This window comes from Lates calcarifer, linkage group LG13 (assembly GCF_001640805.2).
Source record: "Lates calcarifer isolate ASB-BC8 linkage group LG13, TLL_Latcal_v3, whole genome shotgun sequence".
NCBI classification, from domain to species: Eukaryota; Metazoa; Chordata; class Actinopteri; family Centropomidae; genus Lates; species Lates calcarifer.
In genome coordinates, this window is record NC_066845.1 from 23,233,556 (window position 1) to 23,260,343 (window position 26,788).

The 26,788-nt window shown below is 39.8% G+C and overlaps 1 protein-coding gene across 3 annotated transcripts in view; it reads right to left on the reverse strand.

Moving 5' to 3' along the window:
- The window catches only part of apba1a (amyloid beta (A4) precursor protein-binding, family A, member 1a), a 48,924-nt gene continuing 22,136 nt past the window's right edge, over positions 1-26,788 (reverse strand). For all 3 annotated transcript variants that reach the window (XM_018668767.2, XM_018668769.2, XM_018668768.2), the window contains 12 exons: positions 22,863-24,546; positions 18,502-18,600; positions 18,338-18,377; positions 17,829-17,974; positions 13,267-13,299; positions 7,642-7,728; positions 6,170-6,355; positions 5,327-5,506; positions 4,831-5,043; positions 4,171-4,290; positions 3,916-4,056; positions 1-2,961 (listed from right to left, as the gene is read on the reverse strand). In XM_018668767.2, the coding sequence (XP_018524283.1) occupies positions 2,890-2,961; positions 3,916-4,056; positions 4,171-4,290; positions 4,831-5,043; positions 5,327-5,506; positions 6,170-6,355; positions 7,642-7,728; positions 13,267-13,299; positions 17,829-17,974; positions 18,338-18,377; positions 18,502-18,600; positions 22,863-24,443 (2,898 nt within the window). In that variant the 5' untranslated portion in view covers positions 24,444-24,546 and the 3' untranslated portion in view covers positions 1-2,889. The remainder of the gene's footprint in view (positions 2,962-3,915; positions 4,057-4,170; positions 4,291-4,830; positions 5,044-5,326; positions 5,507-6,169; positions 6,356-7,641; positions 7,729-13,266; positions 13,300-17,828; positions 17,975-18,337; positions 18,378-18,501; positions 18,601-22,862; positions 24,547-26,788) is intronic.

The window sequence follows — 26,788 nt, forward strand, 5'->3', positions numbered from 1 at the left end:
TAATGCAAAGAATATACATTTTATAGTAAGCCAGATAAAGCACATAGTAACACTATAGTAGCAACAGCTATGGATACAGCCACATTGTCATTTCATATCCAGTCTTATTATAAGCACCATTCGAATGTGAATAACAAGCTACCATACAGTCTTATTGTGTATAAATACACATTTTTTTCAAATTACCCTGAAACATTGAAATAAGAAAACTCTAACTAAACTACAAGTATCATGTCTCAAGTTTGTAAACAAATGAACACTGAAAAGAACTGACCTATCAACAGTGCATTGCAGGAACAGAAAAGTGCCTGTTGAGGGAAAAATAAACAGCCTGCAGTAGAGCTTTGGTGGATAGGAAATTCTGGTGTAGTGAACATTTGCTGAACTACTGCTCTTTTCATTCTTACTGAATGTCCTTCAGTATTACTTCACATTTACTCTGTTTCTGAAAACACTCCAGTAGAAACAGAACAGCTTTGTCGGAATACAAAGAGCAATCTCTCTCTCTCTCTCTGTACGTCCTTTGATTTTCTCAACAACTGCTCATTAGATCAACTTCAGACTTGGGCAGGTGTATTGCTGAGGACCCAAAGAAGTGCAGTGTGAACTGTGAAGTTTTGTGAATGAGCAGTTCTCAAGAAAGCCTCAGACACTGCATGGAGAAAAAAGCAGAACTACAGTACAGTAAGTGCAGTAAGCTATGATGTTTCTCAGATTTCTGTGTTCTGTATTTACAGTGAGGGCATGGACTATCAATCTGAGAGCATGTCTTATAAACCGTGCTCACACATTTCTAAACCCAGATCCTACATATTTACACATAAATCTAGAATTTGTACAGATGGGTGACAAATTGTGTTGGGCCCCACAAACCTCCAGACCAGCTTCAATGCTCCTTGGAATTGATTCTCCAGAGCTCTGGTCTAGACCAGAGCATATAATTCACTGATCATTTTAATAAACCATTGAATGATCCCTCATTCCCTACAGATGGGGGCATCTTCATCCTGTTTCTCCACTGACTGTTCAGGTTTTTTCTTTAATTGGTCACCTGTCTGTACATAAACATTGAATTGGGCTTTGATTTCACTAATGCCACAAATATTTGTGTGAGCTATTATCATTCATTACATTTAAGAGGAGCAAAAAGAACAAAAGTCACATTAAACTAATAATAAAATTCAATAAACAACTGTCACACCTTCAAACTTTGGTTATTAGATGATGCTACATGTAACAAGGTGTATTGAGAAGGTGTTTGGTGAGCACTGTTTCTTATGACTTTAGTGGTTTGTTAAACCTCAGTGTCTGCTGCCATTATTGCCCTCAACTGCAGAACATTGGGCCTTTACTTCAAAGAGGTTCATATTAGTGACAAAAACTGAAGTATGAATGCTTTCAAAATGCACTGTAGATAGCTCCCAACTCATTCAGAATGTTGCAGCTAGAGTGCTAACTGGGACAAGGAAAATACAACATATCACACCTTCACTGGCTGGCCTTACAGTACAGAATTGTTAACAAGGCCATAAATGCTATGGATCCCTGTCTGACCTACTCACTGACTATGGCCCAATCAGATCCCTCAGATCATCAAGCATATGTGTTAAACATACTTAAAATTAAATTAAGGGGGAAGGTGCATTCAGTAACTATGGTGCAATTCTCTGGCACAAAATGCCTGATGACCTGCAACTGTATCTTCTTGTAAAAGCAGTCTTTAAACACTGCTTCGCTCTCAGGCTTTTGATAGTTTGTGTGTGTGTGTGTGTGTGTGTGTGTGTGTGTGTGTGTGTGTGTGTGTGTGTGTGTGTGTTTTGTGTGGCTGAAACATGCTGTATGAATACACTGACTTGACTTGTACTGTTATAACCAGAGTAGCACTTTACTTTCAACTGAAGGGAAGGAAATGGACTGAAATTCATACATAGAGTATTTGTCAGCCTGGGGCAGTTTAGACAACATGTGGCTCACATTCCATTTCTGTACCATGTGCAAACACCTTGACATAGGAAAAGCATAGGTCATCAGGTGGGGGTGTAACAGGGTCCCATGTGAGTCACCTTTATGTTTGCACGCACTGGTTGGACAAGGGCCTGTGGTCTAAGATGGGAATTAGTTTAATGGAGCTACTGCTGGTGCCATGTACAGAGAATACAAAAATTAAACAAATGGAATGGAAACACAGCAACCACTATAGCAATCAACTACAGTAGAGTTGAAAAGCTTGTGCAAAATTGAGCTGTGGTATCAACTCTTCAACAATGTAGCAAATGTATGGAATGTGATTAGAGAGAGTGTGTTCACACACTCGTTTGTCAGCAAGATTCACATAGTCCCTCCATGGAGAGCTGTGTGCTGTGCAGAAATGATTTGGTGGAAGAAATAGAGCTAGAAACAGGCAGTGTTCTGCCGGTGAAATAGCAGCATGGCAGAAGTGCAGTCTAGGTGTGATGGTCAGGATTGAATGTGCAGGTTGCCTTCATGGCCACAATCAGGGTTCAGCTGCCAGCTAACGAAAATAACATTTCTACTGTGTTCTCATTTTTCTTATCTAACAATGACCACTCCTAAATGTTTGATTTAAGTGTGAAATGTGCAGAGTTTTGAAACATTAACTGTGAACCAGGAAGTACATCGGGGGAACACATTCTTTCATTAATTGTAATTTTAGCCAAAGTAAGAAAACAAATTTTGTGAATACTCAAAGTTGTTACTTGAAGATGAGGCTGAGCAACAGAACAATCCAGTCAAAAACTCACTATACCATCAGCAGTGGATAGAAGAGTACAGGATGAGCACTAGGCTGAACAGATTGGGTTGGCTTGGGGAGTGACAGTCGATTGCAGGAAGTGTTAAAGGGTGTGTGAGGTCAGGGCTTAGGTCTTGTTAAATGTAAACAGGCTGCTCCTGGGCGGTCAGAAGGCGATACATGGCTGCAGGCATCGTCTTCATGTGGATCTGACACAGTCACAAACAGAACAAAGCATTTAATTCGTGGAATTATTCATAGAAAATGCCTTTGAAGATTGAGTCCAAAAGCTATCAGTCATTGTTTCCTACACACACATCCTACCCCATCAAAGAACCAATGACCAAAGAGTGATTGCTCATCAAGTTCTTTTAAAGGATACGGCTAGTTAGACTATTTTATATTTTGATTATAATCAACATATTCCATGAAATGACCATAACTAACAGTGTGTTAGTTAGACTCTCATTACTTTCTCACTTGCCTAACCTGTCTTCCCAAAGCCTGTTAGTTCCTATTGAAGATCTTTAAAAAGACCTAATGATTATATAAAGTAGTTTCAGTTATTAAATAAAAGGTTCAGTCATTTCTTAAAGGAAAAGCTGGACACATTTTTTATCAAATGTTACTCAAACAGTAGAAAATAATGCATTTGTTGGTATTTGTATTTTGTGAGTATTTACACATATGTCAAGATGCCTCTATTTTTCTATTTCTTTCTGTACAACATTGAGGTATATCCCTGTCCTGCACTTGGGTCTGTATACATATGGTTTAAGTGTGGAACTCTACACTGGGAGGTCAGGATGCTGTTTTAAAGCTTGCAGTGTTGAGCTGGGTGCAATGGCATGCAATACTGGGTGTCATGTAGCTGCCGTTGCTGTTTATAACCAAGCAAACAGCACAGTTGGAAGTACTTGCTGCAAAGCCAATGAGGAGGTATCAGATGCTGTCTCTTTTGCTCAGCAACTGAACTGTGTCACTCACTGCTAATAACTCCAATAATCATATGGCCATACAGTGCAGAAATTCATATGATATGATCCCCTTAGTTCCCCCAAGTTGTAAGTGGCCAAAGGCCTTTGGTAAACACCAACATTTTACTTGCATGCAGTAACTTCAACAAGGCTGTGAAAGGATCCATGTTCAGTGTGACCCCTCACCTCTCCCACAGCATTGGACAGGATGTGGACTATTTTTTCATGGGGTGTGGCCACCACGCTCTGGCTGTTGATCTCAATGATGCGGTGACCCACTCTGACCCCCCCTCGCTCAGCAATGCCCCCACGCATAAGGCTACAGATCTGTTGATGGGACAGATCGATTTTGTTACATGACAAATCAAATTTCACTGTTGTTTAATAAAACTGCAAAGATCATTTAACATAAAAACAGAGCAGAATCATAGTGCTACCCACAATTCCATTCTGGACACTGAAGCCCAGCTGGTAGCGGAGGTCTGGCCGCCTGATGAGGACAGTGGTCACTGGGGGACATCTGACAATGTTCAGCTTGATCCGAGACTGGTTCTTCAGACCCTACATAAAGGAAAACATGTGGTGAGATACTGGGTCAGAATATCTGGCTTTACCCTTAACTGTTTTTCCTCCAGCTAGGGCAATTTGTTGCATGTCATCCCCCTCTCTCATGTATTTCCTGCTGGCTTTCTTGATCAGCTTGTCCAGTCTCTTCCTGTCCACTACTGAGATGCTGCTGCCCCAGCAGACCACTACATAGAAGATAGCTGATGCCATAACAGGGTCATAAAAAGTCCTCAGGAGTGTCCCCTGCACTCCAAAGGACCTGAGTAAAGAGTGGTAGTGTTGTCTGACCAGTCCAGTCTATTGTTCAGCTGAACAATAGTGATAGTGGTAATGGTAGTGGCAGAAAAGCTGCCAGTGAATTATTTTATAAATAAAGTCTAACTGTGATTTGCTGAAACACAACCAAGCTGTAAGTAACTCTGACAGCAGTGAGCCCTGGGTCTGTGCAGTGGTAGGCCCTCTGCTATCTCTGTACTTCCATAATCAATATTTTATCATTATCATCTGTTATTAAAAATAATATCACACAAATACCTTTATGATGCTCTGGCAGGTGGATAGTGGTAATCCCACCAGACTGGTTCCATTGATTGACATGATTTGGTCTCCTATGTTCAGTCTGCCAGATCTCTCAGCTGGCCCAGCATGCATCATGTTGGCAATGATGACAGTAGGCAGGATGGAGCCCCACCCACTCTCCACAATGACCACACCCAGAATCTCCCCTTTAGCTTTCTCTATGAACACCTGAGCTCACCACAGGAAGGCAGCGAGCAAAAAGAAACAACACAAGTGTAATATCATTCTGCATACATTGTATATTACAATTTTCCACATTTTAAAGCTGAAACATTAAATAATAAGAGTGCCGTTTTAGCGTCATTGCATTGTGTGGTAGTAGTAGTGTAGTGGTAATGAATATGATCATTGACTGTTTTTAATTTTAAACAGTATGTGGCTTTTCATTAAAGAACACATTACCGTAACAGAACCAGTATGACATTGTATGGATAATACATTGCCTACTTACATCTTTGCAGTTCTCAGACTTGGAGAAGTGGATGAGGTCATCATTGTACATGTCCTGAGTGTTAAGCAGGTCACTGTACTCCTTCTGGCTTAGGTCCTCAGGGTTAATACCATTGGCCCGTAAGAACTCCTGATAAGCCACGCTGAAGGCCTGCCCGATGGATTGTGCAATCAACTGGGCCTGGAGGACAAGATGGACAGACTTAAAATGTCTGAAATAATTGTTGATGATCATTCTTCATGTCATATTACAGTCAGGTCAAATTCAGAAATACTTACTGTAGTCCATTACACAGCTGAATAAACTGTCAAAATTAATATTATAATATGAAACTGCATATTTCTCCTGTGCTATCATCTCTGCAGTGGCTCCCTGCAAAATCCAGAATATAATTCAAAATCCTCCTCCTAACCTACAAAGACCTTGATGGCCAAGCTTTATTGTATCTTAAAGAGCTCATAATACCATTTTATCCCAAAAGATCACTTCTCAAAATGTAGTCTCCAGGAGTAGAATGGCATTCAGCTATCACACTATTTTACTGTGGAACCAGTTCCCACTTTGGATTCAGGAGGCAGACGCCTTCCCCACATTTAAGGTTATGCATAAAATTACTTTGAGAAAACTTATAGGGCTGGCAGTTTTGAGCCCTGAATCATCCCTTAGTTACACTGCTATAGGCCTAGCCTGCTGGGGCAACCTCCATGATGCACTAAGTACTTCTTCTCTCTCTCTCCTCCATGCATTTATATCACACTATGGGTTAGGGTTAGGGTTAAGGTCTCAACTCTAGTCTGTAAAGTGACAAGCAAAGACATCATATAACTTTGTTGTTGGACTCACATCTTCAGACTCAAACACGTGACATATCATCTTGTACTGGCGCTTGCTGTCTAGACCTGGGTCTGAGGCTTCCACATTCTCCTGAGAGTTGGATCGAGGCATCCTGCGCCGGGCCATCAGAACCACGATGTTGCCAATATCAGCAATGTAAGAGATGGTACGTAAAGGGTGGTCCATCATGGTCTCCTAGAAGTCAGAGAACCATAACAGTCCTTGTATCTTCTAAATCTGAGAATAGAAACCAAACTAAGTAGCTAAACAATTAGTATTTTTAAAACCCAAAGTTGAACAGCCTCCGTTTAAGCCACACACAAGGACAACTCATGAAAAAGACTAGATATATAGGTCATACTGGAAATTTTATTGTTCCCTTGAATACTGCACATCTTGACTGAGCGCTCCAAAATATTCTCACAGTTTAGTAATCCATTTATTTGGTACAGACCATTTGCATGATTATCCATGAGAAAATTTCTTCTACCATATGACTCCTCGGGTTCTCTGTACAAATCAATAAGAAACTGAGATACCTTGCATTCAATTTAATTACCAGTCTTAACAACAAAAAGCTATGGATCATCACTTACATTTATTTGCTTGTTGCATGTTCATGTGTGCATGATATGTGTTTTCTGCACTGGCCATAGGTTTTCTCAAAAACTAATGCTACATGCAATTGAAGCCATAGAAAGTGGGGGCAGTGAATTTGAAGTAAGTCTGGCAGCAGACTCTGAACAAACCACAACAATGTTGAAAAGTTTTGAAGACAAACTAAACATATCATCTGTGATAATAGAGCATGTTGCTGCTTTTCCTTTTTTTAAATCTTAAAAGCAGTAACCTCCTTCAAAGTTGTCATTTTCAGTCATGTGCACATATGTGCTCTGTGTGCAAAGATGACATTCTCAAGACAAGATATTCTGCTGTTACCTCTAATGAACTCCAAGTGGATATACTTTTTAACCCTCCAGGTACACATAAGGCACTCAGGGGAGAACTGTATGCGTACAGTACTGCTAGAGTCATGTGTTGCTATCACAGCTGAAGTACCCGTGGCTGTTTCAGTCAACTACTGTTAGCCTATCAAAGGCTCTTCATACCATTAACATAACTCTGTCCATTATGGATGACATTTGTATCAAGAGCTTCTTATCTCTCATATAATATATATTTTCGCAGAATGTGCATGGACTCAAACTGTGACTACTTGTTCTGTCTGACATTCAGAGGTGACATTCTGGTTTATTTCCTAATCAGAGAAACTTAAATGAATTAGTGGCAGTAACGTGCCAAGAAAGCAGACACTGGTCTGACCTGAACCCTAATCAAGCCGTGGCATTTATTTTTTAGTTAAGTAGTGGTGTGCTTGGGTCCATTTCCAGGTGCTCTGCAGAGATAATGTATTTAAATTGCTGGCTGAGGTGACTAAAGAAGGCACTACAGTTGGGGTTTGTACTTCAGCCAGTGAGTACCTGGGAGTCCGCGTTGAGCACTTTAATTCTCTGGGTGGAGATGAAGAGATCCACCTCTGTCATGGGCTGAGGCTCACCCTCAGGCGCCTACACACACATACACAACCACATTCACAAAGCAATATTACACACAGATTTGTGAAAGATAAGGCAGACATAAAAAGGCAAAAATGTTAGTGAGCAGATAGACGTCAGTAACCATCTCATTACAACCAGTGCACAGCGAAAGAAAACTTACTGAAGATATAACAGTTCCTAAATAAATTCAACTGTCTGATCAATTAATCCCACAGTTACTCTCTGACTAAGAGACAAGTCTGGACTAAGAGACAGTAATTCCTTCCCTAATTTACTCAATAAACTGTGAATTCAGTACAGTACTGCTGACCATTTTCCAAAGAGTGTCATAGTTTATTTTTCTGACTGCTTTCTTCCCACCTTCATTTCAGTAGACTATGAATAGTTATTAGCTTGAGCTCCATTGAACATCACAATATACCTTTGTTGTAGAAGTTGTAAAACATTACTGTTGCCTGGTAAAGCAGAACAGACTTTTCAATCCTCTCATCTGACTCTTGGTGAGAAAAAGAACAAGTGCATTTATTTATGTCTCTTCGATTTTCATAGCACAACAAAGTAAATGCCACTCAATGGCTACCTGGAGGGAAGGAAACAGACATACAAACATTTAAAACACTTTGGTATGCTTTGCAAAACAGTCAGCGGTGGGTAAAGCAAACCGAATTCCAGTAAGTGGTATGAGCCTTCACATATGTTTCTATCCACCATGTCTTACATTGTGCTTTCACCTCTTTACTGTTATCAAAAATATGCAATGGTGCTGGGTGCATTCTACACTGAAAAGTCATATCACTTAGTTTGATGGAATAGATCTGTGTCAGCTACAATAAATAAAAAAAATGTCTAACTGGGGGACAGTCAGGAGCTTTACCCATAAAAATCTCTAAATATCAAAAGATGTTTTCCCTCACTGTGCCCCTGGTTTACACAATGAAGAAGTGCACAAACCTGTACTAACAGTCACGGAGAATTATTTCACCAGTTTTTCCATTCTAAAAGACAGGGTCATTTTTACTATATTTATGGTTGGTTTTAAATTTATAAATAGAAATATTTTGGAAGAGGCTAATTCATCTATTTCACCGGGCAATATAATGCCATTCCTCTTCTTCTAATAAGATGTGAGCATATTATTAGTCCCTGTGTGGCTTGGCCTTTTTAAAAAGCATTACTCCAACCAAAATCTGTATGGAAAGTCATCCCTTGTATGATTGAAAAGTTGAAGGAAAAAGGTTGGTCTTGGAGAATGAATACTATGGCCAACTTACATTCATGGATTACAATGGATTCCAGATTTCATATAGTAAAAAGCCAATGAAAACATCTTAAAACCACTGCTGCATGTCACTTATCCTATGTCTACTGTATACTCCTTATGTCGCAGACACTTATATGTCCCCAATATGAAGCAAATCTTGCAGCTAGTTCAGGCAGTCAGCTCAAGTTGGCCACTACACTCATATTGCATACTCATATCCAACACACCTCTGTGATTCCAATTTCATAAAGCCACCAGGGTTCTACTGCCACTGTTCATCTTAAAGCTCTGCTGTCCATACATGTCAGAAGCCCCGTCTCCAACCAGTCATCCAAGCATCCAGCTGCAGGCTATGAGTCTATGTTCCCCTAGTTTTTATCATCACTCCCCAACACCTGCTGAGCTGAGCTCAGTGCTTCCTTGTAGGGAGTGATGAGGTCAAAGCCTAGATGTCCAACATTAACACTGTACATGTTCTACATTCACATAATATTCTTCTCCATAAAAGTTGAAATATAACTGAAATATGCCCACCTCCTACTCTCAGACTGGTCAGAGCTACTTTATCACAGCTCATTTACCAGCTAACCTGACAAATCTGCATCTGGCTCAAATGTCTACACAGCCATGCACTTTTTTGAGACTGTCCTGCTGTAAAAAATGAGCCCATAGGTCATCTGTGCATCCACTTATTACAACCTATAGTTATACCTTGTTGTTAAGAGACATCTAGTGGCCATACTAATTACATGAACAAAGTAGACAATGTGGCTTAAAGAGCAGGTCCATTTTAAGGGGGGAAGGGGGCCAACATAACACTGGACCTCCACACAAGAGATTGCTGTTCTGTTCCTGTTTAGTCACTGTTGTTTCTTTAATCCATTACCTTTCCACAACCAATTTTAATCCAAACCACCATCTTTTCTTAAACCTAATCAAACTGAGGCCAATGTTAACCACATGTTTATCATTGTTACCATGATGACAAAGCACTGGAACAAGACCACTCCGCAACATTAACCATGTGTGCTTAGGAAATGGATGAAGACTGAACCACTTTCCAACCAAGATCATGCATGAGTTTGTAACTGGTGAAGATATGAGTGGTTCAAGAATTTTCTGAGGAAAGTTTGGACCATGACACTTAACCACTGGAAATTAAAAACATTTGACACTCTTGGGGCACAAGGTGTAAATGCTGCATCTATGTTGCAAACACAGATTTTGTATGGAGTATCACTTTAACTTTAATAATGATTAGTCTGATGTTATGTGATTGATCTCTAAAACTGGCATCAGATATTTCAGTTGCTTAAGGACCACAGAGCCACGGCATGGATAACAGCCAATCAGCAGTGAAAGCTGTGCATGCACAGTACTCACACACACGGCGGTTTCTTCATTTACTGTAGAAAACTTTAGGGAGCTATTTCTTTGTTTAAGTCTTCATTTAACTTTATAAGACATGCTGCTGAGCCTGGGAGCTCCCTGCACTTTTTGTTAGAATTTTAAAACAAAGATGTCTAAGATAAAAAAAAAACCTTTAACATGTTGCAAATCTGAAAAGCTGTTTAATAAACATATGCTTAAAGGCATTTAAACAAAGTGTTGGAGTTTGTATTATTCAAAATTTGAATTATTCAATATTTTCACTTTTACTGCAAATGAATATCGGCTCCAAATATCGGTTATCGGCCTCCTTGACTACTAATAATCAGTATCAGCCCTGAAAAAAAAAACATATCGGTCTATCTCTACTCTGTACACCCCACCCACAAGACATCATGAACTGTACAGTTATTAACAATTCATCTGATGTTGTCATGGAGCATCACAAATGGTAGGTGGCACTGTTTGCACACACACAATGGGTCACTGAAGCCAAAATCTAAGAAATGCTCAGCAGTTACCAATAACTACAAACATTAAGTGGTAGCACATGTTTTAGTAGTTTGGCAAGCACTGTTTGAAAGGAAGTGACAATTTCAAAGCATGAAATATTCTAGTATGCCATATGACTATTAAAGGAACAATTCAACATTTTGGGAAAAATACTTGTGGCTTTCTTACCCAGAGTAATATGACACAGTCAGTTTCAATTTTATACACCAAGTTCAGAGATCCAGGATGTGCTTAACCTTGCTTAGTACAAATACTGGGAGTGTTACACTATATATTGATATGGCTAATATAATCCTTCAAAAGCCAGCATCCACTCTGGGTCTATGTTTCCTGAGGGGGGAAGTTGTTATGGTCACTCCCCACTCCCAGTTGCTGTGTTCAGCTGGATGTTCCTTATGGGGAGTGACAAGGCCAGAGCCTTGACCCAAAATATTAATACTGTAAATATCCTACATTCAAATAATAATCTACTCCACAAGTAAGATAACTGAAATAACCGATGATTGTATTATTGTACTAAGTACTAATTTTAGTGTTGTAGTAGGTTAAGGTGGGGCTAATTTCAACCATTAATATCCTCTTGAAGTGTTTAATCACCAAGCTAATAATAAAAGCTAATTATAAGTCAATATGTAAAATCTAGCCACCAATGTAATGGTAGTGGAGTAGAAGCGAAACAAATGTAGTATAAAGTAGTCACACTTAAGTAAAGTTCATGTGCTGTATGTACAGTACTTAAATAATTGAACTTACTTTCCACCACTGGAGACAGTCCACCCCCTATCTGCTCTTAGAGCAACAGTCTGTCAGTTTTATTCATTCATTCATGATCTATACCGCTTATTTGTTCGCATGGGGGCTGGAGCCTATCCCAGCTGACATCCTCAAACCTTCTTGCTGTGAGGTGACAGTGCTAACCACTGCACCACCGTGCCACTCTGTGTCCATTTTAAAATTCCTTTATTACACTTGTTTCCACAACATAAAATGACAAAAACAGCTGCTGAAATGCAGACTTTTAGCCACGCTGGCAGTGTGGCTCTAATGATAGCAGCACCAGCCTGTGTGCCACTTCGGGCCAGTCTGGAAGATCTCCACAAATTTTGGATAGATTGCCAAGAAATTTGCTGCAGACAAGCCTTTACTTTTCACTGAGTGTCATCATCGATTACTCTGGCTTACAGTTACAGATATATATGTGTGTGTGTGTGTGTGTGTGTGTGTGTGTGTGTGTATGTGTGTGTATATATATATTATGTGTCTTTAAATAACGACTGTTGCTAACAAGTACCTTAATGAGACTACAGAGTTTGTCAACGTCATAACAAAAAACTATCTACTCAACAGTCTGCCTTTGCAGCTTGTTGTGTTAATACTCTCTTGCAAACTATTACTTTCTAAGATAAAAAGCTTTTGTAGAAGAGGTCAGCACTAAATCATACTACAAGTTGGAAGGTTAGTGGTGGTTGATGTTGACATCTTGCAACCATGGTGTAGTTTGTTTAAAGCCTAACATTAACTGACTGACTAACTAACTGGCTGCGCGTTTGGAGTTGTTGTCCTGCTGCAGAATTAATCTGGGATTGATGAGACATCGGGTACTGGTACTGATGATGGATAAGAGTAAAAATGTCTGAAGTGCCCAAAACTTTTGCACAGCACTGTAAGTATCATAAACCAGAAAGATGCTAACGTCTGGGCTGGCCTACAAAAATGACATCATCCCTGCATGACTGTGAGCAGGTTAGCATGCTGATATTAGCATTTAGATGAAAACACTGCTGTGCTTAATTACAATGTTACAGAGTTGCTATCATGGCTGTAGTCTCTTGTTTTTACATGCTAGTCCTCTGTCTATAACAGATACATAATGCATTTTGTCATCTTGCTCTGTGTTAGCAAAGAAGAGAATGTAACTTATTATATACAGTTATATATAGGATTGTTATAAATACAGAATCAGCTTCAGAATGAGAAAGCACACTGAATACAACTACAAACCCAATAAGACTTCACAGTGTCAGAGAAATGACAGGCATTTCCTGCAACCAGCGAACTGGACTCCTTGCATGACAAGTATTTAACCGGAATTCCAAAGTGTTGCAATTATGGAGGCAAGAAAATGTCTGATACAGAATGAAAAAAATGGTGAGAGAAAAGACCCAAGGGAGGAAGAAAACAATGAACATCACCCCAACAAAACAAAGCTGGTTGCAGAATTCAGGAAAATGCCAACAATTCATTAGAATGACAGAACCCTGAGGAGGAAAGAAAGGACAGTGATATACACAGACGGACACAGAAAGAGACAAGGAGCCAAGCAGAGAAAGAGAAGATGCTGTGCTCAGAAGTCGGAGGATAAGACAAATATGTAGGTACTGCACCTTCTTCCTGTTCTGGGCTAATTTCTGGGCCATCTGCCAGGCATGGAATAAAGCAGACAGGAGAGTAATGGGTTAGAGCAGTGCACAGGAGAGGCTGACTGGATCACAGGGAGGGGGGCAGGGACAGGGTGTTCATTGTAAGTCAGCTATAATAATCTTGATCTGTAATGCCACTGAATTGTACAATGATTGTTTGTATGGTTGTGTTTATGTATTTGTGTGTCGTCACCATGTAACTGGTGTGGATGTCTACAGATGGCTACATCTCAGTATATAGCATCTCTGTAGTATTTGAAGATGAAGGTCTAAGCTGGAGGAGGATTCAATTCTCCTTGTGCTTATCAATCTTAGGAATCACACCAAAGTAGACTAAAACTAGTTCTACCTCAGAGCAGAACATAAAGGTACTGATGAAGCTTCCTACAGTGACTTTCAGCAGGAGAATGACTATTCCTTGGAGGGTGTGGTGTAACAGTTTCAAAGCATTTAGTAGAAATTTGGACGATGTGTTACAGTTTTCTTACAATTGGGCTGAAAATTTTTTACCAGTGGCAAAATTCAAAATGCAGAAAACAGTAACACATTTTTGGAAGCAGGCTTTATGTGTAATGGCTGAGTGATGCAGGTATAAATGCAAAATTAAAATGCTCAAACTACATTTTACAATCAAGAAATTGCTTTTACCTTTGCCTTGTAGTCCAAACTACAACTGTTAAGAACTCTATGTTATTATAATTTATACTCTGCAACTGTTAGGGTCATGAAACAGTGATGTCACACTTTGTCCTGCCGAATGTCAGTTTGGAAAGCTTCATCAAGTGCCAGTCGTGTCCTGAGCTAAGACTAGCCTCAGTCCTAGTTGAGCTTTCAGCACAGGGATTTTAAGATGTTTGATACATGTAGTGTTTACCCTATCATTGTCTTGGCAGGAAGAAAAAAATGTAAAAATTAAAAGATACATTCTTTGTTTTCTTCCTGTTTCACGTGTGTCTCTGTAAATGCCCCCGGGACACAGGAGCAGAAGAGCTGCAGAGGAGATGGGTGGACAACTCACCAATATGTGTAAGAAAAGCTCCAATGACCGTTCTAAGTGTCTGTAAATCATAGATGGACAGACACTGACCCCAAACGTCTGAAAGTCAGACCAAAGTATCTGCACTTTTTATGGGCCAATGGTGGCTTTGCTGACAGGGAGGCTGGCGATCCTGTGGCACCCGTATATAACTATAACTATAGTAGTATAATGTCAGCTATATGATTATAACTATACCCCCTGACCCCAAGTCTGACAACCCGCCCCTCCATTAAACACTGTACATGTAGCCCCACAGAGGCATATGAGATGAATAATGAACCACCTTTGGCCAAGTACACTATAATGGTAAAAAAAAAAAAAAAAAAAAAAAAACTCTCAATCAGACTCTCAGCCCTGATGATTTCTCACCACTATATTTGGTAGCCATATATGAGCCAGAAATGTGCCCATATTGCTGATTCCCAACTGCTGATTTTGACATAATCTGGAATCCATTCATCCATTCCATGCAATTTCTGCATCAGTTTCACTCATTGCCTGTTTTTGCTGTAACTTACTCATATATTATATATCATTATTATTATTGTTGTTGTTATTGTTATTAATATTATTGGTGTTGATAGTAATGTATTAGTAAGTATTTTAAAATATACTTATCTCACTTTATGTTATTAGTTGTTCTTTAATTAAGATATTGTGGTCGCACTCCTCTTCCTCATATTGATTTTAAGAGTTGTTGGGTGTGAGGCTGCAGCAGGACTCTGATGGGGGCAGGAGCTGGCAAAACTATAGGCACCCCTGAATTTTAAATACATAATTCAAAATATCTTATGTGCCTTGAGATGACTTTTGTTGTGATTTGGCGCTATATAAATAAAATTGAATTGAATTAAATTAGAAACGTAATTTAGAATAATGCTTTCATATAGTGAGAAAAAAATCCAGACATAAAAGATACACTGAACCCTTCAGATGAATTTAAATTAGTTCCTCAAACTAAAATTGCAAGACTAATGTTTGCAAACTCTTTCATAGATAAGCCACTGTCTTTCTGGGACAAAGGACAGATGAAACCAAAGTAGAGTTCTTTGGGAATGTAGTGCATCATTTTGTTTATAGGTGATTAATTAATTGAATCCCTTAAGGAAAGGAACACCCTACCTACAGTAAAATATGGTGGAGGTTCTATAATGCATTGCTGCCTCTGGTTCTGGAGGCACTGAATGTATCAAAGGAATGATGGAATCAGAAGATGACTGAGGCATTTTAGAGTGAAATGCCTTACCCAGTGTCAGAAAACTAGGTTTGAGGTTGGAGGTCTTGGGTCTCTCAGCGGGACAATGAGCCAAAGCAAAAAAGAATGGCTGAAAAGGAAAAGATCTACTTAATGAGTCCTGACCTAAATCTCATTGAAAGTCTCTGATGAGAGCTGCCATAGCAAAAAGGACTGCTGAATACTTAAAAGAACTTGAAGGTATAGCAATGGCAGAATGGCTACCACCAGACAGATGCAAGAAACATTTAGAGAACTGATTGTTGTTTTTTGTTGCTCAATAAATGTATTAACTATTCTAGGTATACAAAATTAGTTTATTTGCATTTACTTCTTAAGATACTCTGAATTCTCTACTTGAAATTCAGGGGTGCCAATAATTTTGACCAGGACCATAAGTAATGTTTTTCAGGAGGGGTGGGTGGTGTTGAGTTTTTGTTTTGTTTTGTTTGTTTGTTTGTTTCAATTAGCAAAACAAAAAAACAAACAAAAACAGCAGTAGATAAACTGGACATGATCCTGATTGTCTGGCAGGAAGGGAGCAGGAATCTGAGTGTCACTGGCATAGAAGGATACAGGATGCATCTGACCAGAGTTTGAAGCCACAGCAAAAGGTCTGAATACTTTCATAAATGAGAGATTTGTTTTTGATTTTTTTTTTTAAATTACAGCAATCTCTAAAAACACGTACTGAGATTAATGGGCTAAAGTGTCAATTTGATCCATTTACAACTAAATCTACAACACTGGTCTGAATACTTTCTGAAGCTACTGTATCTTTGACATACAACCCAAATTTGTGATGTCAACCACCTGGAAGACAAAACAGTGTTTCTGGAGTTTTGTTTATTTAGTGGATTATTTTGTCTCCATGTTGAGCTCAGGCCTGAAGATGCAGTGACACTGTGACAGATGCTGGATGTATTACTGCTTTGTGTGTGTGTGTGTGTGTGTGTGTGTGTGTGTGTGTGTGTGTGTGTGTGTGTGTGTGTGTGTGTGTGTGTGTGTGTGTGTGTGTGGCTGAAGGCTCTTTATCACAGGCTGAAAAAGGCTGCTTCATTGTGAGCTATGGACTGAATGGGTGTAGGGGGTGAAGGTGAAGAGTGGGAGAGGGGGTGAGGGGTTGAGGACAGAAGGACCTGGTCATGTAACTGTGGGGGGGGGTAAAACAATCACAGGTGAACATTATAACCAACAACAGTATATATGCATAGACATTCACTGAGTCAAACTCTGTATGAGGATAAATTACAAATGTTATGCATTTGTTTACATATCAGTTTTTACATTAGCCAACTGAAAGTCATACATCACAGGACTTTGTAAGTTAATCTTGATTTACATACTGTATCATATGAAAGCTGTGTTTATAACATCTTTACTTAATTGTCAGTTTATTGAGATCTATTAGTTCTGGTTATGTTTAGACATACCCAGCACTTGGCTATGGTTAGTGAAAGATCCTGGTCTGGACCCTGGTCTAAATCTAAGAAAAACCACCATCTTTTAATAACTTTAACCAAATTGTGTTTCTGGATGTGAACCTCAGTGTCTTGTGTGACAGTATCTTGTGTGACAGTTGTGCCATTGTCCTATATGAGGAGGCAGCTGCGTTGACCATACAGCTGCTGTTTATTTTTCATTGAGGAGGAGCATTGTGGCTTTGTTTGTGGCCAAAATAGTTACTATTATATAATTTCCTAACTCTATCATAAAAACTAAAATGCAACATGCACTGTCCCACAATATTGTCCCTATTTTACCATAATTAGTACCTAACTCAATCATTTTATCCAGTACAACTACAAACCTTTCAAATTAATTCTGTATTTAAATTTCTCTTTTTTAAAATCTTCATTCTGGTAGAAAATACCTGTAGTAAGATAAATAGTAGAATTTGAGATGATAAACAGAAAGCTGAAAAACATTTAATTTATAATCATTACACAATTAATTTTATCATTATGGTAAAGTTGGTGGTGGATTTGTTTTTTTCCATATACTTCTGTACACACAACTGGCTGTATGTATAATTGGATATAATGGTAAATAGGAAAATACAGAGAAAATAGGGTCTTAGAAAATGAAAAACACAGAAAACGTACATTATTTGGTACCAGCTCAAACCTGAAATGCAGCAGACTGAGCTTGAAACATAAGAGGCTTGACTGCTGTTTGTAAAAACATGTGCAATCTGTTAACTTCAGACCAGTGAGTGCATACACTACAGAGTGTGTCTGAATGTGTTTTCACCTTGATGCGGCTGACCGCCTCCTGTGCCTGCATCATGCGGATGTTCTTGGATGGAGTTTTATCAGACAGCAGCTGTGTGGAGCCCAGGTAGTTGGCTGCAAAGATGATTCCATCGATCAGGTCCTCTGGGTCACATGGGCCTGGGACTGGAGGGAGGAGAGTGGTTCAGTCTCACTATATTTAAACAACGTTTTCTCCCACCTTAATAAGAAAGAATTAGCAGGTGTCTGCGTCCGGAGCTGTAGAGTCTCCTGCTGCTCCCATGATCCAGCTCAACCCATGAGCCCATGCAATAGGTTTTGCAAGACAAGGCTCAATATTTACAGCTGCTGCTGAATATGAACAGCCACATCAGCGAAACTAAAATAAATGACTTCAAATTATTATTTTATTAAGAACAGTGGCATGCATCTCTCCCTTTCATGTCATGTAGTTTTCCCAAGCATGCATCCCCTTCAATTCACCATTCACAGTTTGAAAAGCTCTGCACCAGAGGATGAAGCACTCACCTTCTACATATGTGGGGAAAGATGCAAGGCTTCTCCTGGACTATGAATAAAAAGAGAGGAGTGTTAGATTTTTTTTTTAAACATTACTTCAACTTGATGTGCAAAAAGTGCAAATGAGACAACATGCAGTGAATATCTAACAAACAGTAAAATGTAGAGCACACCTCTTTACTTGAGGGAGAGGATTCAAAGCTATCATCCTGCAGCAGATGTCTGTTGGATGACTCTGCTCCTGGAGGAGATGGCGAGCCTGAACCAGGAGACTGTGAGGAGAAAATAAAGAGTGGGGACAAAAAGCAGAATAAAATCTGTGAACTGAAATCCTTAACTCAGAACTAAGCACCATGTACCATGTATAACCAAATGAATGAGCCAAATGGAACTCAGTGCTAAACTTTCTTTTACACCCCATTGAGGTTAAACATGTTGGGTTGCTCACTGCAGGCTGGTCACTACAAATGTGAGATCAAATTCTGTAACAAATATTTGATGTGTGACAGTTTGAGAGAGGTTGTTTGGAGACTCCAAGGCTGAGATGTTTTGAAACATCACAGATTAGCTTTCTGAGGATGTCCTCATCCCAGGGAGATGACTAAAGGGGTAAGACTAAAGTACTCCAAAAGAAAAATACTACACTGTGTCCTCACATCTGTACATGATCACCAACAAATCACCAAATATCATCTACACCACAGTTGGAAGATTTATGGTGAAATATTTTGATCCAGGAGTCACAACAGATCAATTTGCATTTTAATAGGATCTCTGGAGGCCAAGCAATCTTACAGTCTGATACTGAAACATTTTACCTCTGTGTATTCAGCACAAGCTACAGAGCACAATGTAAGCCATGTGGGCTTGGCTAAAGACGGATATATATTTTTTTAATGTAGGTGCAGTTTTATTCAGAATTATAGTTGTTTTACAGTTTGTTTGTTTTGTTTTTTTTTTTCTTTTTTCAAATTGCTTTTTAAAAATAATTTGTAACCATGAGATTACATCAATTTGCCCTATTTAAATGTGCAAAAATTATCATTATTTTAAGGATATTTTCTGTTATTTTAAAAGGAAAAAAAATCATGGTAAACACAAAAAAAAATTTGGAAACTGTTAATTTTAACATTATAACTGATTACATTCAAGCATTCCCAGAATTCTTTTAGGGAATGTGGTTGTAGTTAAATTGTATTTTAAATCATTACAGCTGGTTCTTGGCACATGTCTGTAGTGTTACAATTCTTTACATTGTTTCTACAGTGTTTTTGGTAGTTTACAGTTACTGTTGTGAAGAGTATATATTTGCACAGTTAGTAACACCCTCAGTAATCGTATGCAGTGGGTGCACTGAGAATCACCCATAGAGTTAACTTGCCCTCCTGTATGTTAATGAGAGCATTTGGGTATAATAACTGTTTGTTTCCATCACATTATTTATACTTGAATAACGTATGAGGGTGGTGCAGTGGTTATCACTGTTGCCTCACAGCGAGAAGGTTCTGGGTTTGAGCCCCGGTTTGAGCCTGTGGCTTTTCTGTGTGGAGTTTGCATGTTCTCCCTGTGCCTGCGTGGGTTCTCTCTCTTCCTCCCACAGTCCAAAGACATGCCTAAGACCCAGACGTCTGATGACAAAAATCCTGCATCTGGTCTAAGATTATAGTTCTAACATATAAAAAGTGGCAGTAACGTAGTCTGCTGAAATTAAATTGGCTTGATTAATCTGGTACATCCCTAGTGGTTACTATTTTGTATAAGATATTTTTTATGTTGTTTTGTTTTTTGTTTATTTGTCATTAATTATTAACTTTATCAGCATTTCTCTACTAAATCAAGCAAGTTATCATGGTTTTATTTATTGTCTAAGAATACAAATCTTAAAATATACTTATATTATTCTTTAGGTGATAATCAGTAGTTTAACATTAGATGTAACATTTTACTAGATTTTTCTGTAACAGTTTGCACGCTTAAGGATTTTCATTTATTTTTTATGTTTTTAAATTACAATGTGGATGTCAAAACTAGCAAAAACTAGTAACTGAAAATGACAGTAGACTCTCCTTTTATGCCCATGGCAGCCAAGAAGTTAGTGGTGTTTTATGCAGCATGGAATGGTGCACATGAAGATAATTTTACTCTGAAAGGCACAGTTCCTCTTTTCAAACCATGGTATACCATGCATGGCAGGTTAGTTCGCAACTGTACATACCTTGCCGGGGTGATTCTGCAAAGGTTAGAGACCGACATCCCAATATTTCAGCCCTCGGCCACTTCCTTGAAATCATACCCACTCACCAAAGTTACGTAGAGCAAGAACAGGTGTTCAGAGCGCAGAGTGGGAATGAAAGAGTCACCATTCTCCTTATTACAAGTCATTGTACCATCACAAGGACTCTGAAGCTCTTATTTTAAGGTAAATTTGTTACATAATGTTTCTTTAATAAACACATATCTGCTTACATCTACATTATAGTCTGTTGTAAACCATTTATTAAATTTTTATATACAACTGGTAAATAGGGAGCTTAAAGTAACGTGCCATTTCACATTTACTAAGGGCAGTGGCTCATTTTTTCAAAACATATCAATACAAGGAGTTTCGGGTGTCAGTACTAGAGCTGATAGGACTGTTGCCAAAGAGAGAGAGAGAAAGAGAGAGAGAGAAAGAGGGAGAGAGAGAGAGTGTGTGCTCTGGGCAGATGAACACTCATTAAAATCTGCTTCACATTTTAATGTATCTGTTGAGTAATGAATCATATGCGAAAAGAAGTGCCCCATGTTTAGTGGTAATTAAACTATATTTTGAAGCAACCTGTTAATAATGCATGCACCTAATTAATCATGACACAGTAATCTCACCTACAGGTAAGGAAACTGACTTTGTTTAGGTGCATAAATCTTTGAACATGTCACAATTGTTGTTTTTTTATGTTCCCCTATTTCTAAGTAATAGTGCATTAACATTTGAAGGACGGTTCATTTTGCTGCAGGTGTCCACAAAAGGCCTTTGAAATGAAAGTCTGTTCTTATTATCACATAATTTGATATAATTTCAGAACTGTCCACATATTATAACACATAATAGACACAAATGATACCACTATTGCTACAAATATAAACCATTAACACACCAATTGAAAAATCATCACAAAATCTGTCCACACCTCATCTCTATCTTGTTGGTCAGTCTGCTGCTCCTGCTTAGCCTGTTCCTCCTCCAGCTTTTCCACTTGATACATCCAAAAGTTTTCCATGGTTTACAGTAAACGCACAGACCCAGCTGAACCTCAACAAATGCCACAGATGGACTAGCACTGAGAGCGGCAGTGTGTGGTCGAATGCAACAGCAGTGTCTAGAGACTGAGAGTCCACTGCTCAGGTGACACCGAGGTATCAGGATTCATCATGGAATCAACAGGCTGGGTCAGTCTGTCTGTCTACTTGTCTGCCTGGATTTGCTCTGAAGACACACTGACATCATGTCATCTTTAGTCATAAAACTCATTTACAATGCATGTTGTGGACATAAGAATAATCCAAAGTTTAAAGCTGAAGTGTTATTAAACCACACAGGCTGCAGGTATGGTCTGATCACTGTGATGTCAACAGGAAAACAGCCCCATGTCACTCTGTTATTGGATCCTCACTGAATTATTTAATCTGTCTTGCCCTTTACCTTTCTCTATCTCACCCTTACTGAATAAATCATTGGCAGGAGGGAGGGGCAGTGACAATGGAGGGGGAATTTCTACTCAGGCAAAGACCAATGTTTGGATTAATCACCATGACTGAAACAGAAGAAAACCAGTAATGTGAGGGGTAGCATGCTATCCAAAGACAGCACAGTTCTACATAGTGCAGAACAGTTCATGGTGAGGTTTCTGAGGGGACCATTTAAGTTCTCCTTACCACTCACTGCCATCTTTGACAAACTGTAAACAGCTAGCCTGGCTCTATCTAAGATTCAAAAATAGAAATATCAACACCTCACTGATAAACATGTTGAATCTTGTTGGCTTAATCCAAACACAAACAGAAATGTAAACAAGAGTTTGTGGTTTTTGGGAGAGTTTTGGAATGGCTTCCCACAGCTGAGCTAAATACATCCTTTCTTCTACTCTGCACAGAACACATGAGATTGATATTCATCTCACTTCCTTTAAGAGAGAAGGTCAGAGCAACCAAAAGTGATGAACACCACTGTGTGTGTTTGTGTACATGGTGCTCTTCTGTTGGGGTGACTTCATTTGGTTAATATTTGAGACAGAAACTCTGTGGGGTTTACAGATACACTATATGTCAACAGTATTTTGCCTTTGTGATGAATAAGGTGTGGATATTGGCACACTCTATTAGCGTGTTGTACTGTATATGAGTGCTATATACCAAAAATGGTAATGAATTAAATTGCTATTTTTTCAGTTCTGCAAAACACCAGCTTTCAAGAGTAGCTTTGTTGGTGAAGTGCAACAACAGCCATGTTATCCAATACAAACTGAACAATAACAGCCAAAGCTGCTGTACTTACATCGCCCCCCAGTGATGGCTGAAGATCACACTCGGCAGTGGGGCTCAGGTCCTGCCTCATTACCCAAATGGGCTCCTTGGGCTCATCAGGAGTGTAAGGAGATCTCACTGTTCTGGTCTTCACCTCCTCTATGGCCTCCTTAATGTCTTTGATGGCCAGAGATATGGCGTCCCTCTTCTCCTGACTGTTCCTGGCTGCTACAGGCTCCTCTGAAGGACTCACAGTCTGTTTTCTGGCTGGCTTCCCTCGGTTGGCAGCTTTGTGGTGTTTATCAGAGTCTGTCTGGGACTCAGGTCGGGGTTTTTCTTCCTCCTGCGGTACCTCATTTTCTTCATCTATGGTGTCTTCTGTACTGCAGTGAAGACTCTGAGAGCTTAGGCTTTCTTTGACTTCAGCCACAATGCTGTCAATGTCCTCCTCCTGCTCACAGCTGTCAGCACGTGGGTACGGAGCAAATTCGGCTTCCTTTTCTGGGCTGTCTGACTCGCCGTCTGAGCGTTCATCATAGTGGCGCAGACGGGAACCCACTGCCTCCTGCTGATGGTAGTCACTACCCCCTGCCCGACCTTCCAATAGCCGAAATCCAGCTCTCCTCTGTTGAAGAGACTCTGTGTCCCCAGCCCCATCTGCGGCGGATGAAACTTGTGTGGGAGCATCACAGATTTCCTCATAAACATGCTCAGACAGTGAGTAAATATCATATGGCTCAGAATAGGCTTCATCCACAAGTCCAGTATCTAAACTAACCAAGCTCTGTCCGACCAAGACCTCTGCCCTTACCCCGGAGTGGCTGAGGGGCTGGGTGTAGACATAGTTGGAGTAGCCAGCGTTCAGTATCTCCTCTGCTTCATCCTGTCTCTGGGGGTTTTGGATATCAGGCAAGGGTTCATGAGGCAGGGGTGGGGTCTGAGGAGGATAGTTAGGATGTGGATGGAGATGCTGCTGTTCAGCCTCGGCACTCTCTGTGTACCCCTCCGCCTCAGGTCGTAGCTGGACTCCATAATTCCCTGCCTCGTCTTCTGCCTCTGGCTGTCCCTCAGGGTCCAGAGACATCATGACCAGGCCATCGTCTCCCTCGGCCCGGTCAGTATGGGTGTGAAAGCCGCTCTCAGTGCTTGCTGAGCGGGCCAGCACTGAATCGTCCCTTTCTCGTTCATCTTCCTGGGTCATCTCAGTGGGGTGCGGCTTCTCCCGTTGTTGTGCTAAGTGTTGTGCTCTCTCTGCCTCTCTCTGCTGCCTCTGTCTGTGTCTCTGCTGCTGGGCTCTGATTCGGGCTTCGCTGTCCCCCTGTCTGCGATAACGTGTCACTGCAGGTCGAGGAATGGGCTGTGGCTGCTGGGGCTGTGGAGATTGAGCTCCATATGGCAATTCCATGTCTTGCTCCTCCTGTTGCCGACGCTGTTGTGGCACCCTGCCTCTACTGGCAACACCTCCTCCAGCTGGGGCCTCACATCGTCTGTACCGCTTCTCCTGGTTGCTGTGGTTACGGGACCGGCTGTTGTGGTTGCTGGGGCAATGGCGAGGAGGAGCATCGGTTTCCTCCATCACCTCTTGGCCAAGCTCCGTCTCCTGGGGGTTCATGGATGTCTGGCTCTGGTTGGTTCAACAGTGTCAGAGAAATGTTTAGGGGTCCATCATCAGCAGGTATCTCTATGAGGTCAGGGCAAAGGCTGCCAGGACGACACTGATAGTGACAGACAGAAAGGTAGAAAATGTGAGCTAACAGAAAGGGATAAATATGAGAGGCAGAATACTGTAGCTGGCCTGCTACAGGAACTAGTACAAGCAGTCCAAGTTCACTTCTTAACCAGACAATAACAAGGTTATTCAACAGACTTTTGTCTCACTGACCTCACAATGCACCACTGATTTTTGTCTCTTCACTGTCTGAAGACCCATGCCTCAGCTGCTCCGCTATTGGGCAATGATGGCTTACACTGGTTTGGATTCTGCAATCCCTTAAGGAGCCAGAAAACTCCACTGGTGTGTCAAAATTCACTGCTAATTGCAGAAACTGCATTTACTGAATTAATTTTTTTTTTTTTTTTTTTAATTTAGTGTGTCTATACCTTATGATAATATTATATGATTACTCTACTCACAAAAGTAATAACTGAGATTTGTCCAATAGGTCAGAAAATACAAGCAGTCAGATGATGACAGAGGTGGAACACAAACCAACAGCTGATCCACAGTATCTGAACTTTATATGGAGGTTAAAGTGAAAGTGAGTGTACCTGAAAAGTATTTAATAAGCCCTCACTGCAGAGGGAAACTGCATGTGCACAACTTCTGTCAGTAAAACATTTGAAGCAGGAAGTTAGCCTTAAAGGACCAAAAATTTGTAGATTATTTTACATCAGAATGTAAAGCTTTTCATTCTATCAACTCCCCCTCAGCCATTAGTCCATCCTTGCTCTGGGAAACTTCTAAGGCCTTTGCAAGGGGGCAAGTAAGAAACAGAGAACTGTAGAGCACCAGAAGACACCAGAAAAAAAGACTTACTGTGTACATGAAATACATTACAAAACTATCAGAATCCAAACTAAAGAAAATCGCTGCCCCTCGCTGTTCATTAAATTCACTATTGACTCAAACTGCTCCTAACAAAGTAAGATTAGCTAAAAAAAACTTATTTGAACATGGGGACAAACCAGGCAAATACTTAGCATAATTAGCCAAAAAATAAGTAGCCTCCCGCGCTATCACCTCAGTCCTGGATAGAAAAGGGAATCGTACCAGTGACCCTGAATTGATTAATAATGATAAGAGACTATATCAAAAAGAAAACATCATTGTTAACTGCTTCTGGTGTCTCCAATATAGAAAAAAGATATTCTATACTGGAGGACACATGTCGATTGAAGTCTAATATCCTTAATATTAATATCCTGAAAGAACATCCTGCTGTTGGCTCTTGCAGCTCAGATGGACCTGGGAGAGGGAACTGGGTGTAGAGATCACTGGAGATGTTTGGAAGGCTATCTGGGGCGGTGTAAAAAAAAAAAAAAGAAAAAAGAAAAAATCAGAACAGAACCAGAGTCACACAACTCAAATTACTACATAGTGCACATTTTATTATTATTATTATCATTATTGCTTGATCACCTCTCTAAATTTAATCCTAGATTCTCTTCTCTATGCCCTAAATGCAAAACAAACACTGGTAACCTCACACATTGCCTTTGGTCTTGTCCCAAACTACAGACATACTGGGAATCTGTCCTCTATGAAATGCAGAACATGTTTGGAACTGTGCTTAAACTGGACCCAGTCTTCCTAATACACAAGTTGCTAATGTACATCATAAAAAACTATTCAGCATATTATCATTCTTCGCAAGAAAGGATGTATTACTCCATTGGATTTCCTGTAGGGAAATTGTTGTTAAAAAAATAATAATAAAAATAAATAATAATAATAATAACAACAAGAACAACAATAATAACAATAAAAAGAAAATAAGACCTAAATTGCAAATAATAATAATAATAATAATTTAATTGAAATTCAGCTGTGTAATTTTTGGTTAAATGTTCAGCCCAGAAAGTTATTCTGATCTTGTTCAGCTTTTATTGTCTGTATTTAATCCCAATGAAACTAAGACCTCATTTTTAAGGGAGTCCAGAGTACATGTCAAAAATAAACTGCAACACATCTGACTGTGTCACATCTGTCCAAACCAAGATCTGCGTACACCTCCCTTCTTATCAGTCTCTGACTGGTCATCTTTAAACATGGCAAATGATGAATTGTAATTAATTGCAGGCTTAGTCACTGCTGGCAGAGACAACATCAACACATCCTCTGAAGCACAATTCACTTAAGTCATGTCCACTTCAGTTTTTATTCATTAAACTCTGCACATCATTTAAGACAGCAGTATTGATTCTGTTTTCAGTACAACAATCTCCTAAAACAAAGGA